This window comes from Salmo trutta, chromosome 19 (genome assembly GCF_901001165.1).
Source record: "Salmo trutta chromosome 19, fSalTru1.1, whole genome shotgun sequence".
Taxonomy (NCBI): Eukaryota; Metazoa; Chordata; class Actinopteri; order Salmoniformes; family Salmonidae; genus Salmo; species Salmo trutta.
Genome location: NC_042975.1, coordinates 27,913,589 through 27,927,627, shown reverse-complemented (window position 1 = coordinate 27,927,627; position 14,039 = coordinate 27,913,589). Strand labels below are relative to the sequence as shown.

Genomic DNA, 14,039 nt, shown 5'->3' with positions numbered 1-14,039 from the left:
AGCTCACTCTGCTTACACTTTCTACCGTTCTTCTTCAACAAACCATCTCCCTTTTTTCTGCCATTTTTAACCAACTCAAGCTCACCGTCTTCCTCCCTCCCTCTCTTAGACCTCCTCTGCTTCTCTTTTTCCCTCCATTCCTCCTCCGTATTCCAAGTATACGTCTCCTTATGATAATACTGCACATCTGACATACATCTTGTTCTTGCTTTCTCAAGGGACGCCATTTAACCGGCTGTCACAATCTCCGTACAATCAGCACGAACCCCTCAGGATGTATCGCTCAACAGTGCATCCCATTTATAATTTTTTTAATGCCAGATTTGGTCCTCCATACAAAGCAACTGGGAACTCGGCGATCTCCGACTTCAGTGCATTCAAGACAACTGGGAACTCGGGGGGGGGGGGGCTCCGACTGGGAAAAGTAGTTTTGAACCGTCATCCAACTCGGAATTCCAAATCGGGGAACTCTAACCTTTCTAAACCTAGAGCTCCGACTTTCCGTCCTGAAGATCACTGACGTCATGATTTTACCTCTTTTTTCCGATTTCCAGTTGTCTTGAAAGCTAGCTCTTTGGTGTCGTCACGATTACGCATGTGCCCGCTGCTGCTGACACGACAGAAAACATGGCGCTCGAGGAACCAAATGGAGATTTTCCATATTTACCTTCAGGGGCGGCGGAGGGTAAGCTGATGTTTTCCTTCGCTCAATATAATGGATATCCACTTTGGTCTAGTATGCATTATTTATTATAGCCAAACCCAAGGGCTACCACCATAGCCCGTGTGAGCAGAGCATAAACTATCAACGCTAGCAATACCTAGCTCTGCACTATTCTAGCTAGCTATTAGCCATATGATCAGCAAGTTCCAAGGTCGATGCAATGCATTAGTAAAGGAGTAATGTTACCTAGCCGCCTTGGCCTTACGAAGGACTGCATTGATTTGTATGTACTTTTAGTTTTTATTTCTGTGTCTGAAGTAAATTGGCCAAATCAGTTGCTAGTGCAGTAACGTTAGTACCACTAAGTTAGCTAACGTTATAACAACCACGCATAAAGCAGTACTCTAATTTAAAGGTCCAATGCAGCTGTTACATCTATAAAAAAAAAAATCAGCGTAACAATTTAGTACCTTACTGTGATTTCTTTCAAATAAAATGGTTAAATAGAAACCGCTTCTTAGCAAAGAGCAGTTTGGACTTCTCTTTCTTATTACATGCTGACCACACCGCTTGCGTTGCAAAATACATTTAAACACATGTTATTCAATTAATTTGCATTTGCGTTACCAAGCTCTAAAATAAAAGTCAGTTCTATTTGTGATGCTTAACGCGGTGCAAGTCCTGCCTCTCCCATCTCCTCATTGGTTTATAGAAGCAGATACTCACATGCCATCTCCTCATTGGTTATACCTACATGGGTGAATGAAAGATTAAATGAGTTTGGTCGGTCATGTGGTAACTATAAAAGTTAAATGCCAATCGCCATATAAAGTCCAAAGAAGGAAAAAGCATGAAGGAGAGAGAGGACTAGAAACGATAAGGTTGACCGTTTTTATGTGTGGATTAATTTATTTTATTTCACCTTTATTTAACCAGGTAGGCAAGTTGAGAACAAGTTCTCATTTACAATTGCGACCTGGCCAAGATAAAGCAAAGCAGTTCGACAACATACAACAACACAGAGTTACACATGGAGTAAACAACATACAGTCAATAATACAGTAGAATTTTTTTTTATTTTTTAAATAAGACTATATACAATGTGAGCAAATGAGGTGAGATAAGGGAGGTAAAAGCAAAAAAATGCCATGGTGGCAAAGTAAATAAAGTATAGCAAGAAAAACACTGGAATGGTAGATTTGTAGTTTGAAGAAAGTTCAAAGTTCAAATATAAATAATATGGTGCAAAGGAGCAAAATAAATAAATACAGTAGGGGAAGAGGTAGTAGTTTGGGCTAAATTATAGATGGGCTATGTACAGGTGCAGTGATCTGTGAGCTGCTCTGACAGCTGGTGCTTAAAGCTAGTGAGGGAGATAAGTGTTTCCAATTTCAGAGAATTGTCGGAGTAGAGGACCTTGTTCATTTCGGGTAAAATAACAAGTCAATGTTTATATCCCAGGACAAATTAGCTAGCAACAGCAAACTCGCTAAATGGGACAAATTAGCTAGCAACTGGAAGCCGTCAAGCTAAATTGCCATAAATGTCTAATGCTTTTTGACCTGTCCCCAAATTAATATAATTAGTTGAGTTAGTTTTGATTTTTCAACCTGCGTGTCGTGATCAGGTTTGGTGTGGGGGGGACGAAATCAGTTGGCGCGTGGCCGGTTTGGGTAATTTACTACATGGTGATGTCACCATGGAAGGCCAAAACTCCCTCCTACCAAAACAGGCAGAAATGTCAGGTGGTCTTTTCAAACAGCTCTTTCACTTAAAGTGCATTATCATTTTCAGTTATTATTCCAACCTCCGTGTGAAATGTATAAAACAGAGAAATCACTTTTTTGACTGCACTGGGCCTTTTAACTTAGCTGTGAGCACTTCATCAAAGGCTGAAGAGCATCATCGTGATCCCACGGATGGATGGATATATATACAGATCTTTTAATGTCTTCTTTTTTAAATCAATTCTGACATTATTTTTCAGTAAACAAAATGATAAAGGAGAATGGTGACCTGTTTTCTGATGCCCTGTGCAAAGTCTGCAGTGCTGTCCTGAATTCTGACTCCCAGAAACTTGCACATTATCAGGTCGGTGATCCCACTTGAGTTTGATATTTATTTATGGTCATCTTCTTGACCACTATACAGAGCAGCATCTGATGTTTTCATTCATTTTGTCATTCTTTTCAGAGCAAAAAGCATGGCAACAAAGTGAGACGCTACATGAGCATCCACAAAGAAGAGGAGCCCACCATCAAAAGGTTCAAGACGCCTTCGGGAGACAGTGTAAGTTTATTTCTCAGCTAGACATTTAGATTTTTTGTTGTATTTTTTGTCATTGAGCAGACACTCTTATCCAGAGCCACTTACAGTAGTGAGTGCATTCATTTTCCTACTGGTTCCCCATGAGAATCAAACCCACAACCCTGTCGTTGCAAGCGCCATGCTCTACCAACTGAGTCACATGGGACCAGCTAGAAAAGGTTTTATCCAGCCCTGCTCTGCCCAGTATAAATAGACTGCGTTCATGGATAGAGCGCCCTTAACTTTTTTGTGTCCTCTGTTGTACTTTGCTGTATTCTTCCCCCGCTCCATCTCCAGACCAGCAGTAATGGCGAGACGGACCGCTCCAAAGCCTGTCATATATGTAACATGACATTCTCCTCTCCGGTGGTGGCTGAGTCCCACTACCAGGGCAAGGTACACACCAAGAACCTGAGACTGAAGACCTTTGGCAACCAGCCCCCAGGTAATGGGCCATCTACACTTATGGCCATATATGAGAAAAGCCTGTTTTAAATTTTCCACCCCATCTGCACTCATTTTCTTTTTCTCCTCATTCTGTGTTATTCCTCTGTCGCATACCTGTATTTGTCAAACGTGTAAAAATATAACTCCCTCTTCCTGTCTGACGAACGTGTCATATCCTGCCTCCTACCTCCCCAGTAGCACTACCTCAGGCTGTGGCCCCAGTAGTGAAAAAGAAGAAGAAGAAGAAGGAGGCTCAGTCAGAGGAGGCTAGCAACGTGGCATCGTCAGGCCCGGCCGAGGACGACCAGGGCAACTTCTGTTCCATCTGCCATGCCTCGTTCAACAACCCCCTCATGGCCAAGCAGCACTACGAAGGCAAGAAGCATAAAAAACAGCTGACCCAGCAGAAGCTTATGGAGACCTATGGGCCATCCACTGCACCAGGTAGGACAGCCTCATGTGGCCAGGCTTTTCTCTTTTTGTAAACCTAGAGAAGTTCTCCTTAGAAGACGCTAAAAATGGGTGGAGTCAAGATGGAAATATTTATATACACAGAATATACCAAACATCAGGAACACCTTTCTAATTTTGAGTTGAGGAATAGCCTATGCATTGCTGATTCCTGCTATGAATGTATCTGCATGTCCCTGTTTTGCTGTCTGCTGCTGTGAGCGAGCCACTCCCTCTCCCCACTGCGCATGGAGGGAGAGATGCATTATGAGAGGCATAAGCATTTGACATTGCTCAAAATGCAATTGTGGGAGAGACAGTTTAACGCAACTATAGTTTATTTCTCACCTCTTAATATTTAGTTAATTGCACCACTTTACAACCGGAGTAGGCTGTAGTATGGTTTTGATGCCCTCGTGGAGCAAAGCGCACCATTTGCAGTCACTAGGCCTACATCAAGTGGCCTTGTCCTAGCGCTGAAAAGTTTTGGTAGGATATTAGCCTAGATTTACTGATTAATCAATAAGCCTACATGGTTTATATAGCAACAATATCATATTTAGAGTTAGCTAAGTGTTTTGAGTTCCCACTTCCTCAGGTGGTGTATAATATAGCCAATAGTTACAAATATGTCTGCAATTTCTCTGAAGAGCCAAAAATATATATTTTAGGATCCTATTTTGACAGATTGCACATCAAAATATCAATCATGCATTCCCTGGATAGGTTCGAAATTGCTTTCTTTTTTTAATCATAGGCTACCTTCTGTCTTACTTGGCACAGCAAAAAAATTGTCTAGAACCTTGCCGCTAATGTAAAGTAACTGTCCATTAAAACATTTTTTATTTGTCTTTGTATTTATTGTTAATTTTCTTCATATTGCCCTGCTCTACCGACATGGTAGGGAAATGGAAAACAAAGAAATGCCTATACCGAAGGGAAATGTAATTTCTACTCCCAGCCAATCAAATGCGAGCGTTAATAGTTAATAGCCGAGTCCCCAACAACTGGATTTTCAGGTTTGTCAGGGTGAAATGGAAAGTGAGCCTGTGCCTTCCACCTTCAATTTTTTTTATTACTATTTTCAACATTGTAGATTAATAGTGAAGACATCGCAACTACGAAATGACACATGGAATCATGTGGTAACCAAAAAAGTGTTCAACAAATTCTTTAAAGTAGCCACTCTTTGCCTTGATAACAGCTTTGCATAATCTTGGCATTCTCTCAACCAGCTTCTTGAGGAATGCTTTTCTAACTGTCTTGAAGGAGTTTCCACATGCTGAGCACTTGTTGGCTGCTTTTCCTTCACTCTGTGGTCCAACTCATCCCAAACCATTTCCGTCGGGTTGAGGTCGGGTGATTGTGGAGACCAGGTCATCTGATGCAGTACTCCATCACTCTCTTTCTTGGTCAAATAGCCCTTACACAGCCTGGAGGTGTATTGGGGTCATTGTCCTGTTGAAAAACAAATGATAGTCCCACTAAGCTCAAACCAGATGGGATGGTGTATCGCTGCAGAATACTGTGGTAACCATGCTGGTTAAGTGTGCCTTGAATTCTAAAAAAATCACTGACTTTGTCACCATCACACCACCACCTCCATGCTTCTCGGTGGGAACCGCACATGCGTAGATCATCCGTTCACCTACTCTGCATCTCACAAAGACACAGCGGTTGGAACCAAAGTTCTCAAATATGGACTCATCAGACCGAAAGGACAGATTTCTACCGGTCTAATTGCTCGCGTTTCTTTTCCCTAGCAAGTCTCTTCTTATTATTGGTGTCCTTTAGTAGTGGTTTCTTTGCAGCATTTCAACCATGAAGGCCTGATTCACGCAGTCTCCTCTGAACAGTTGATGTTGAGATGTCTGTTACTTGAACTCTGTGAAGCAGTTATTTGGGCTGCAATTTCTGAGGCTGGTAACTCTAATGAACTTATCCTCTGAGCAGAGGTAACTCTGGGTCTTCCATTCCTGTGGCGGTCCTCATGAGCCAGTTTCATCATAGCGCTTGATGGATTTTGCGACAGCACTTGAAGAAACGTTCAAACTTCTTAATGTTCCGGATTGACTGACCTTCATGTCTTTTTAAAGTAATTATGGACTGTCGTTTCTCTTTGCTTATTTGAGCTGTTCTTGCCATGATATGGACTTGGTCTTTTACCAAATAGGGCTATCTTCTGCATACCACCCCTACCTTGTCACAACACAACTGATTGTCTCAAATGCATTAATTTGTGGCATGTATATCCTTCTTAACTTTTAACCAGGCACACCTGTTAATTGAAATGCATTCCAGGTAGAAGTCGACTGATTAATCGGAATGGCCGATTTTTAATTAGGGCCGTTTTCATAACAATCTGCATTTTTGTATACCGATCATGGCCGATTACATTGCACTCCATGATGAGACTGCGTGGCAGGCTGACTACCTGTTATGCGAGTGCAGCAAGTAGCCAAAGTAAGGTGCTAGCTAGCATTAAACTTATCTTATAAAAAAACAATCATAACATAATCACTAGTTAACTACACATGGTTGAAGATATTACTAGTTTATCTAGCTTGTCCTGTGTTGCATATAATCGATGCGGTGGCTGTTAATTTATCATTGAATCACAACCTACTTCGCCAAACGGGTGATTTAACCTCTATGGGCTAGGTGGGACGCACCTACTCAACAGCCAGTGTAATCCCGTGGCGCGATATTCAAATACCTTAGAAATGCTATTACTTCAATTTCTCAAACATATGACTATTTTACACCATTTTAAAGACAAGACTCTCATTAATCTAACCACACTGTCCGATTTCAAAAAGGCTTTACAACGAAAGCAAAACATTAGATTATGTCAGCAGAGTACCCAGCCAGAAATAATCAGACACACATTTTTCAAGCTAGCATATAATGTCACATAAACCCAAACCACAGCTAAATGCAGCACTAACCTTTGATCTTCATCAGATGACAATCCTAGGACATTATGTTATACAATACATGCATGTTTTGTTCAATCAAGTTCATATTTATATAAAAAAAAACAGCTTTTTACATTAGCATGTGATGCTCAGAACTAGCATACCCACCGCAAACTTCCGGTGAATTTACTAAATTACTCAACGATAAACGTTCACAGAATACATAACAATTATTTAAAGAATTATAGATACAGAACTCCTTTATGCAATCGCAGTGTCCGATTTTTAAAATAGCTTTTCGGTGAAAGCACATTTTGCAATATTCTGAGTACATAGCCCGGCCATCACGGCTAGCTATTTTGACACTCACCAAACTGATTTACTATAAGAAAAATTGGATTACCTTTGCTGTTCTTCATCAGAATGCACTCCCAGGACTTCTACTTCAACAACAAATGTTGTTTTGGTTCGAAATAATCCATAGTTATATTCCAATAACTCCGTTTTGTTCATGCGTTCAGGTAACTATCCGAAGGGTGACACGCCGGCGCGTTTCGGGACATTTTTTTTTTTATATTCCATTACCGTACTTCGAAGCATGTCAAACGCTGTTTTAAAATACATTTTTATGCGATTTCTCGTAAAATAGCGATAATATTCCAACCGGGAGATGTTGTATTCGTTCAAACAGTGAAAGAAAAAAATTGAGTCGTCTCGTGCACGCGTGCGCCAGTGTCATTGTCCTCAGAAGGACCACTCACAAAAACCCCTGCTGTTTTTCGCCCAGAGACTGGAGAGCTATCATTCCACTTTCTGGCGCCTTCCTAGAGCCAATGGAAGCCTTAGAAAATGTCACGTTACAGCAGAGATGCTGTATTTTTGATAAAGATACCCTAGTAGGAGAACAAATTGTCAGACAGGGCACTTCCTGCATGGAATCTTCTCAGGTTTTGGCCTGCCATATGAGTTCTGTTATACTCAGACACCATTCAAACAGTTCTAGAAACTTTAGGGTGTTTTCTATTCAAATCTACTAATTATATGCATATTCTAGTTTCTGGGCAGGAGTAGTAACTAGATTAAATCGGGTACGTTTTTTGTATCCTGCTGTGAAAATACTGCCCCCTATCCCAGTGATTATGTTAAGATTGATAGATTTATTATAAGATAAGTTTAATGCTAGCTAGCAACTTACCTTGGCCTCTTGCTGCTCTCGCGTAACAGGTAGTCAGCCTGCTACGCAGGCTCCTCGTGGAGTGCAATGTAAGGCAGGTGGTTAGAGCGTTGGACTAGTAACCGGAAGGTTGCAAAAACGAATCCCCGAGGTGACAAGGTAAAAATCTGTTGTTCTACCCCTGAACAAGGCAGTTAACCCCCGTTCCTAGGCCGTCATTGAAAATAAGAATGTGTTCTTAATCGGACTTGCCTAGTTAAAGGCGTAAAAAAATATTTTATTTTTAAATCGGCGGCCAAAAATACCGATTTGTTATGAAAACTTGAAATCGGCCATTCCGATTAATCGGTCGACCTCTGTGTTTCATAATTTTGATGTCATTATTATTCTACAATGTTGAAAATGGAAAAATAAATAACCCATGAATGAGTAGATGTGTCCAAACTTTTGACCTCCAAATATTGGAGGACCAAAAAAAAGCTGATGCCGATTAATCGGCCAATTTTATATATATTTGTTATAATGACAATTACAACAATACTGAATGAACACTTTTTAACTTAATAGAATACATAAATAAAATCTATTTATTCTCAAATAAATAATGAAAGATGTTCAATTTGGTTTAAATAATGCAAAAACAGTGGAAAGTGAAAGTGCAATGTTAAAGCTAACGTTTTAAGTTCCTTGCTCAGAACATGAACATATGAAAGCTTGTGGTTCAATATTCCCAGTTAATACGTTTTAGGTTGTAGTTATTATAGGAATTATGACGCGTCGACTATTTCTCTCTCTATACCGTTTTGTATTTGACAATCCTACCGATCCTCGACTTCTGCGATGTCGTTTACAAAATAGCCTCCAACACTCTACTCAACAAATTGGATGCAGTCTATCACAGTGCCATCTGTTTTGTCACCAAAGCCCCATATACTACCCACCGCGACCTGTATGATCTCGTTGGTGGCCCTCGCTTCATACTCGTCGCCAAACCCACTGGCTCCAGGTCAACTACAAGTCTCTGCTAGGTAAAGCCCCTCCTTCTCAGCTCACTGGTCACCGTAACAACACCCACCCGTAGCACACGCTCCAGCAGGTATAGCTCACTGGGCACCCCCAAAGCCAATTCTTCCTTTGGCCGCCTCTCCTTCCAGTTCTCTGCTGCCAGTGACTGGAACAAACTGCAAAAATCTCTGAAGCTGGAGACTCTTACCTCCCTCACTAGCTTTAAGCACCAGCTGTCAGAGCAGCTCACAGATCACTGCACCTGTACATAGCTCATCTGTAAATAGCCCATCCAATCCATCTCATCCCCATACTGTATTTATTTATCTTGCTCCTTTGCACCCCTGTATCTGAACTTGCACATTCATCTTCTGGACATCCTACCATTCCAGTTTAATTTCTATATTGTAATTACTTTGTCACCATGGCCTATTTATTGCCTTACCTCTCTTATCCTACCTCATTTGCACATGCTGTATATAGAATATTCTATTGTATGTTTGTTTATTCCATGTGTAACTGTGTTGTTGTTGTATGTGTCGAACTGCTTTGCTTTATCTTGGCCAGGTCGCAGTTGCAAATGAGAACTTGTTCTCAACTAGCCTACCTGGTTAATTAAATAAATAAAAAAATGCATATACCTTTGACTATTGGATGTTCTTATATGCACTTTAGTATTGCCAGGCAAATCTCGGGAGTTGATAGGCTTGAAGTCATAAACGACGCTGTGCTTCAATCATTTCTAAGAGCTGCTGGCAAAACACAGTAAAGTGCTGTTTGAATGAATGCTTATGAGCCTGCTGCTGCCTACCACAGCTCAGTCAGACTGCTCTATCAAATCAGACTTAATTATAATAAACACAGAAATACGAGCCTTCGGTCATTAATATGGTCAAATCCGGAAACTATCATTTTAAAAACAAAACATTTATTCTTTCAGTGAAAGATGCAACCATTCTGTATTTTATTGTACGGGTGGCAATCCTAAGTCTAAATATTGCTGTTACATTGCACAACCTTCAATGTTGTCATAATTATGTAAAATTCTGGCAAAATAATTATGGTCTTCACACAGTTCACAACGAGCCAGGCGGCCCAAACTGTTGCATATACACTGACTCTGTTTGCACTGAACGCAAGAGAAGTGACACAATTTCCCTAGTTAATATTGCCTGTTAACATGAATTTCTTTTAACTAAATATGCAGGTTTAAAAATATATATACTTCTGTGTATTGATTTTAAGAAATGCGTTGATGCTTATGGTTTGGTACATTTGTGAAACGATTGTGCTTTTGTTAAATCACCTGTTAGGCGAAGTTGAAGTAGGCTGTGATTCGATGATAAATTAAGGCACCGCTTTGATTATATGCAACGCAGGACAAGCTAGTTAACTACACACAGTTGATGATATTGCTAGGTTAACTAGTGATTATGTGAAGATTTTTTAAATATTTTTTATAAGAAGTTTTTAATGCTAGCTAGAAACTTACCTTTGCTCCTTGCAGCCACAAGGTCCTTTTGACGCTGCACTCGCGTAACAGGTGGTCAGCCTGCCACGCAGTTTCCTCGTGGATTGCAATATAATCGGCGTCCAAAAAAGGCCAATTACCGATTTTTGTTATGAAATCGGCCCAAATTAATCGGCTGCATATGTTTGAGGCCATTCTTTTCTAACAGGTGTTAATAAGTGTCTCTGGAGTGTAATATACTGTAGGAGCCAGACACTACAGGCAAAGCAATTGTGTGCCAATGCAGTATTGGGTCATTGCATGTAGGTTTTATGTGTCTAAAATGGAGTTCTTTGCCAACTAGTCCCTCCTGTGTCTCCAGCTTCCACAGTAAAGGGCTACCCATGTACTGTATGCAACATCGAACTCAACTCTGTGGAACAGTATCAGGCACACATCAGCGGCTCCAAACATAAGAACCAGTATGTATCCCTCTCTCTCACTCCAATCCCCAGTGAGCTAGTAGAAACAACAACCACTGCATGCACACACCAGTGTATACCCCACTATTTGCCAAGCTAGTTTGTTTTGATTCCAAACAGCAGTTAACGTATGCAGAAAATACCTGTTACTGATGTTTTTGTTTCTATGTTTTAGTGGCTTTGTTCTAATCAATTTCAATATTTTTTTTCAGTGTCAGAGGGAAGAAAGTGAGCAGCCCGATGTTCATCAGCCCATCGGAAAACAAGTACACAGCAGAAAACCAGCAGTCAGAGTACCAGTATACGCCTGAAGCCGAACCAGTACAGGAGGACTGGGGCGCTTTCAGCCAAGATTACGAGTGACGAGCCTCCCAGTACCCCCCACCAACACCACAGTTCCCTCAGTTAGGGCCAGAAGGATCACCTGACCAGGAAAAACTCTACATCCTTGTTACAATACCGGTTACAAGTAGGATCCAGAGTTTTTCCTGTTCATGTCAGGAACAATCCCTGGACAGAGGGCAGCCTAAATGTGGTGTTCTTCTTTCTGTGGTGTTGTATCTGCCTCATGGATGAATCTCAACTCCAGCTCTATATCATTCTGTCTACTCCATGTCTAAATTCCAGTTCACTACCGGTCAAAAGTTTTAGAAAAACCCTTGAATGAGTAGGTTTTCTTTATTTTTACTATTTCTACATTGTAGAATAATACTGAAGACATCAAAACTATGAAAAACACATATGGAATCATGTAGTAACCAAAAAAGTGTTAAACAAATCAAAAAATATATTTTTTTATTTTTTGAGATTCTTCAAATAGCCACCCTTTGCCTTGATGACAGCTTTGCACGCTCTTGGAATTCTCTCAACCAGCTTCACCTGGAATGCTTTTACAACAGTCTTGGAGTTCCCACATATGCTGAGCACTTGTTGGCTGCTTTTCCTTCACTCTGTGGTCCGACTACTCTTCCCAAACCATCTCAATTTGGTTGAGGTCGGGGGATTGTGGAGGCCAAGTCATCTGATGCAGCACTCCATCACTCTCGTTGTTGGTAAAATAGCCCTTACACAGCCTGGAGTTGTGTTGGATCATTGTTCTGTTGAAAACACATGATAGTCCCACTAAGCCCAAACTAGATGGGATGGCGTATCACTGCAGAATGCTGTGGTAGTCATGCTGGTTAAGTGTGCCTTGAATTCTAAATACATCTGTGTCACCCCCCCCCCACCATGCTTTACGGTGGGAAATACACATGCACAGATCATCCCTTCACCCATACTGCATCTTTGCGGTTGGAATCAAAAATCAAACATTTGGAATCCAGACCAAAGGACAGATTTCTATCGGTCTAATGCCTATTGCTCGTGTTTCTTGGCCCAAGCAAGTCTCTTCTTATTGGTGTCCTTTAGTCCTGGTTTCTTTGCAGCAATTCAACCATGAAGGCCTGATTTCACGCATTCTCCTCTGAACAGTTGATGTGTCTGTTACTTGAACTCTGAAGCATTTATTTGGCCTGCAATTTCTGAGGCTGGTAACTAATGAACTTATCCTCTGCAGCAGAGGTAACTCTGAGTCTTCCATTCCTGTTGCAGTCCTAATGAGAGCCAGTTTCAGCATTGCGCTTTATGGTTTTTGCGACTGCATTTTCAAAGTTCTTAATGTTCTGTATTGACTGACCTTCATGTCTTAAAGTAATGATGGTCTGTCGTTTCTCTGCTTATTTGAGCTGTTCTTGCCATAATATGGACTTTGTCTTTTACCAAATAGGGCTATCTTCTGTATACCACCCCTACCTTGGCATAACACAATTGATTGGCTCAAACGCATAAAAAATTACACAAATTCACTTTTTAACAAGGCACACCTGTTAATTGAAATGCATTCCATGTGTCTACCTCATGAAGCTGGTTGAGAGAATGCCAAGAGAGTGCATAGCTGTCATCAAGGCAAAGGGTGGCTACTTTGAAGAATCTCCAATTTTGTTTTTGGTTATTACATGATTCCATATGTGTTATTTCATAGTTTTGATATCTTCACTATTATTCTACAATGTAGAAAATAGTAAAAATATAGAAAAACCCTTGAATGAGTAGGTGTTCTTAAACTTTTGACCAGCAGTGTGTGTTGGTTGTGTTTGAAGTCGGTCAGACCAGAGAGGAATAGAGGATCTTAGACATGTTATCGATCATTCTGTTCAGTTCAAAATGATGTCATAAATATTTCAAATTCCAGACATAATACAGTACAATGATATGACTGTGGACAGAATTTCCTTGGATGTTCTTTTGGGTTTTTGCAAGGGACTTGCAGTTGTGTTCTGGTTCTATGGAATTTTTTATTTTTTTTCACCTTTTTTCCCCATTTAGGCTCCTAATCCTTGTTCCCCCCCCCCCCCCCCCAACACTTGTTCTTTTGATCCCTCTCTTTTTAAACATTTCTCTTCGACTGGCTGAGGAGAAACTCCAACATATCCTGTACAGAAAGTTATTTCTAGAATTGTTACTCGTTCTATTAATTATATTTCTTTCAGTTTGCTGTTAGCAACATGGAGAATGACTTGGGATGTGTTTATACAGGAAGCACAATTCTGATATTTTTCCACTAATTAGTCCTTTGACCAATCAGAATGCTATTTTGACAATAATTGGATAAAATATCAGAATACTTCTGCTTGTGTAAATGCGGCCTTGGATGTTTTTTTTATATATATGTGTTACATTTTCTGCACCCACCAACCTCTGTGAGAACCTAGATTGATGTCTATTTTAAGTAAATGACTGGCAGATAAGCACATCCTATAATCGTTTTATTATATGCACATGGGCTTGTATCAGTTTACAAACTGCGCTGTCATACTAACAATATGCCGCAGCAGAGAAGTAATGTCATATTCTAACTGTGCTCTTTATTAGGAATGCGCTGTCGGTACCAGGACTTAAAAAGCAATGTATTTGTGTTTTGGTCACACAGGAAAAAGTATATGAAACAACTTACTTACAATGTGACATATACCTTTACTAGACATCTGCTGTGCTATGTCATAGTTGTAGAATTCATGCAATGTTTTATTCTGTAGTTGTCCATCTGTGCTGGTAGGGCCTGGAAAGATTGTCAGAATGTTGGTCAACATTTTGTGAGTCT

General features: G+C 40.5%; 1 protein-coding gene across 2 annotated transcripts; it reads left to right on the top strand.

The window, feature by feature from the left end:
* The first annotated feature begins 425 nt into the window (after positions 1-425).
* LOC115154283 (zinc finger protein 346-like) lies at positions 426-11,622 on the top strand. Of its 2 annotated transcripts, none has more exons than XM_029700348.1 (7): positions 426-685; positions 2,652-2,755; positions 2,858-2,953; positions 3,269-3,416; positions 3,617-3,862; positions 10,798-10,897; positions 11,110-11,622. In XM_029700348.1, exons 1-7 carry the CDS (start codon positions 628-630, stop codon positions 11,258-11,260), a joined length of 903 nt encoding a protein of 300 aa, XP_029556208.1. In that variant the 5' UTR covers positions 426-627; the 3' UTR covers positions 11,261-11,622. The 2 variants fall into 2 exon arrangements, with proteins under 2 accessions (XP_029556208.1, XP_029556207.1); XM_029700347.1 differs by having other exon boundaries at positions 429-685; positions 3,614-3,862; positions 11,110-11,621.
* The last annotated feature ends 2,417 nt before the right edge of the window (positions 11,623-14,039 follow it).

What these genes read in the sequence shown, in the direction of transcription:
- LOC115154283 (XM_029700347.1), top strand. Translation starts at nt 628, where the DNA reads ATGGCGCTCGAGGAACCAAATGGAGATTTTCCATATTTACCTTCAGGG. An exon ending in AGACGCCTTCGGGAGACAGT is followed by an intron (nt 2,954 to 3,268) that starts GTAAGTTTATTT and finishes CTCCATCTCCAG; the next exon opens with ACCAGCAGTAATGGCGAGAC. An exon ending in TGGGCCATCCACTGCACCAG is followed by an intron (nt 3,863 to 10,797) that starts GTAGGACAGCCT and finishes CTGTGTCTCCAG; the next exon opens with CTTCCACAGTAAAGGGCTAC.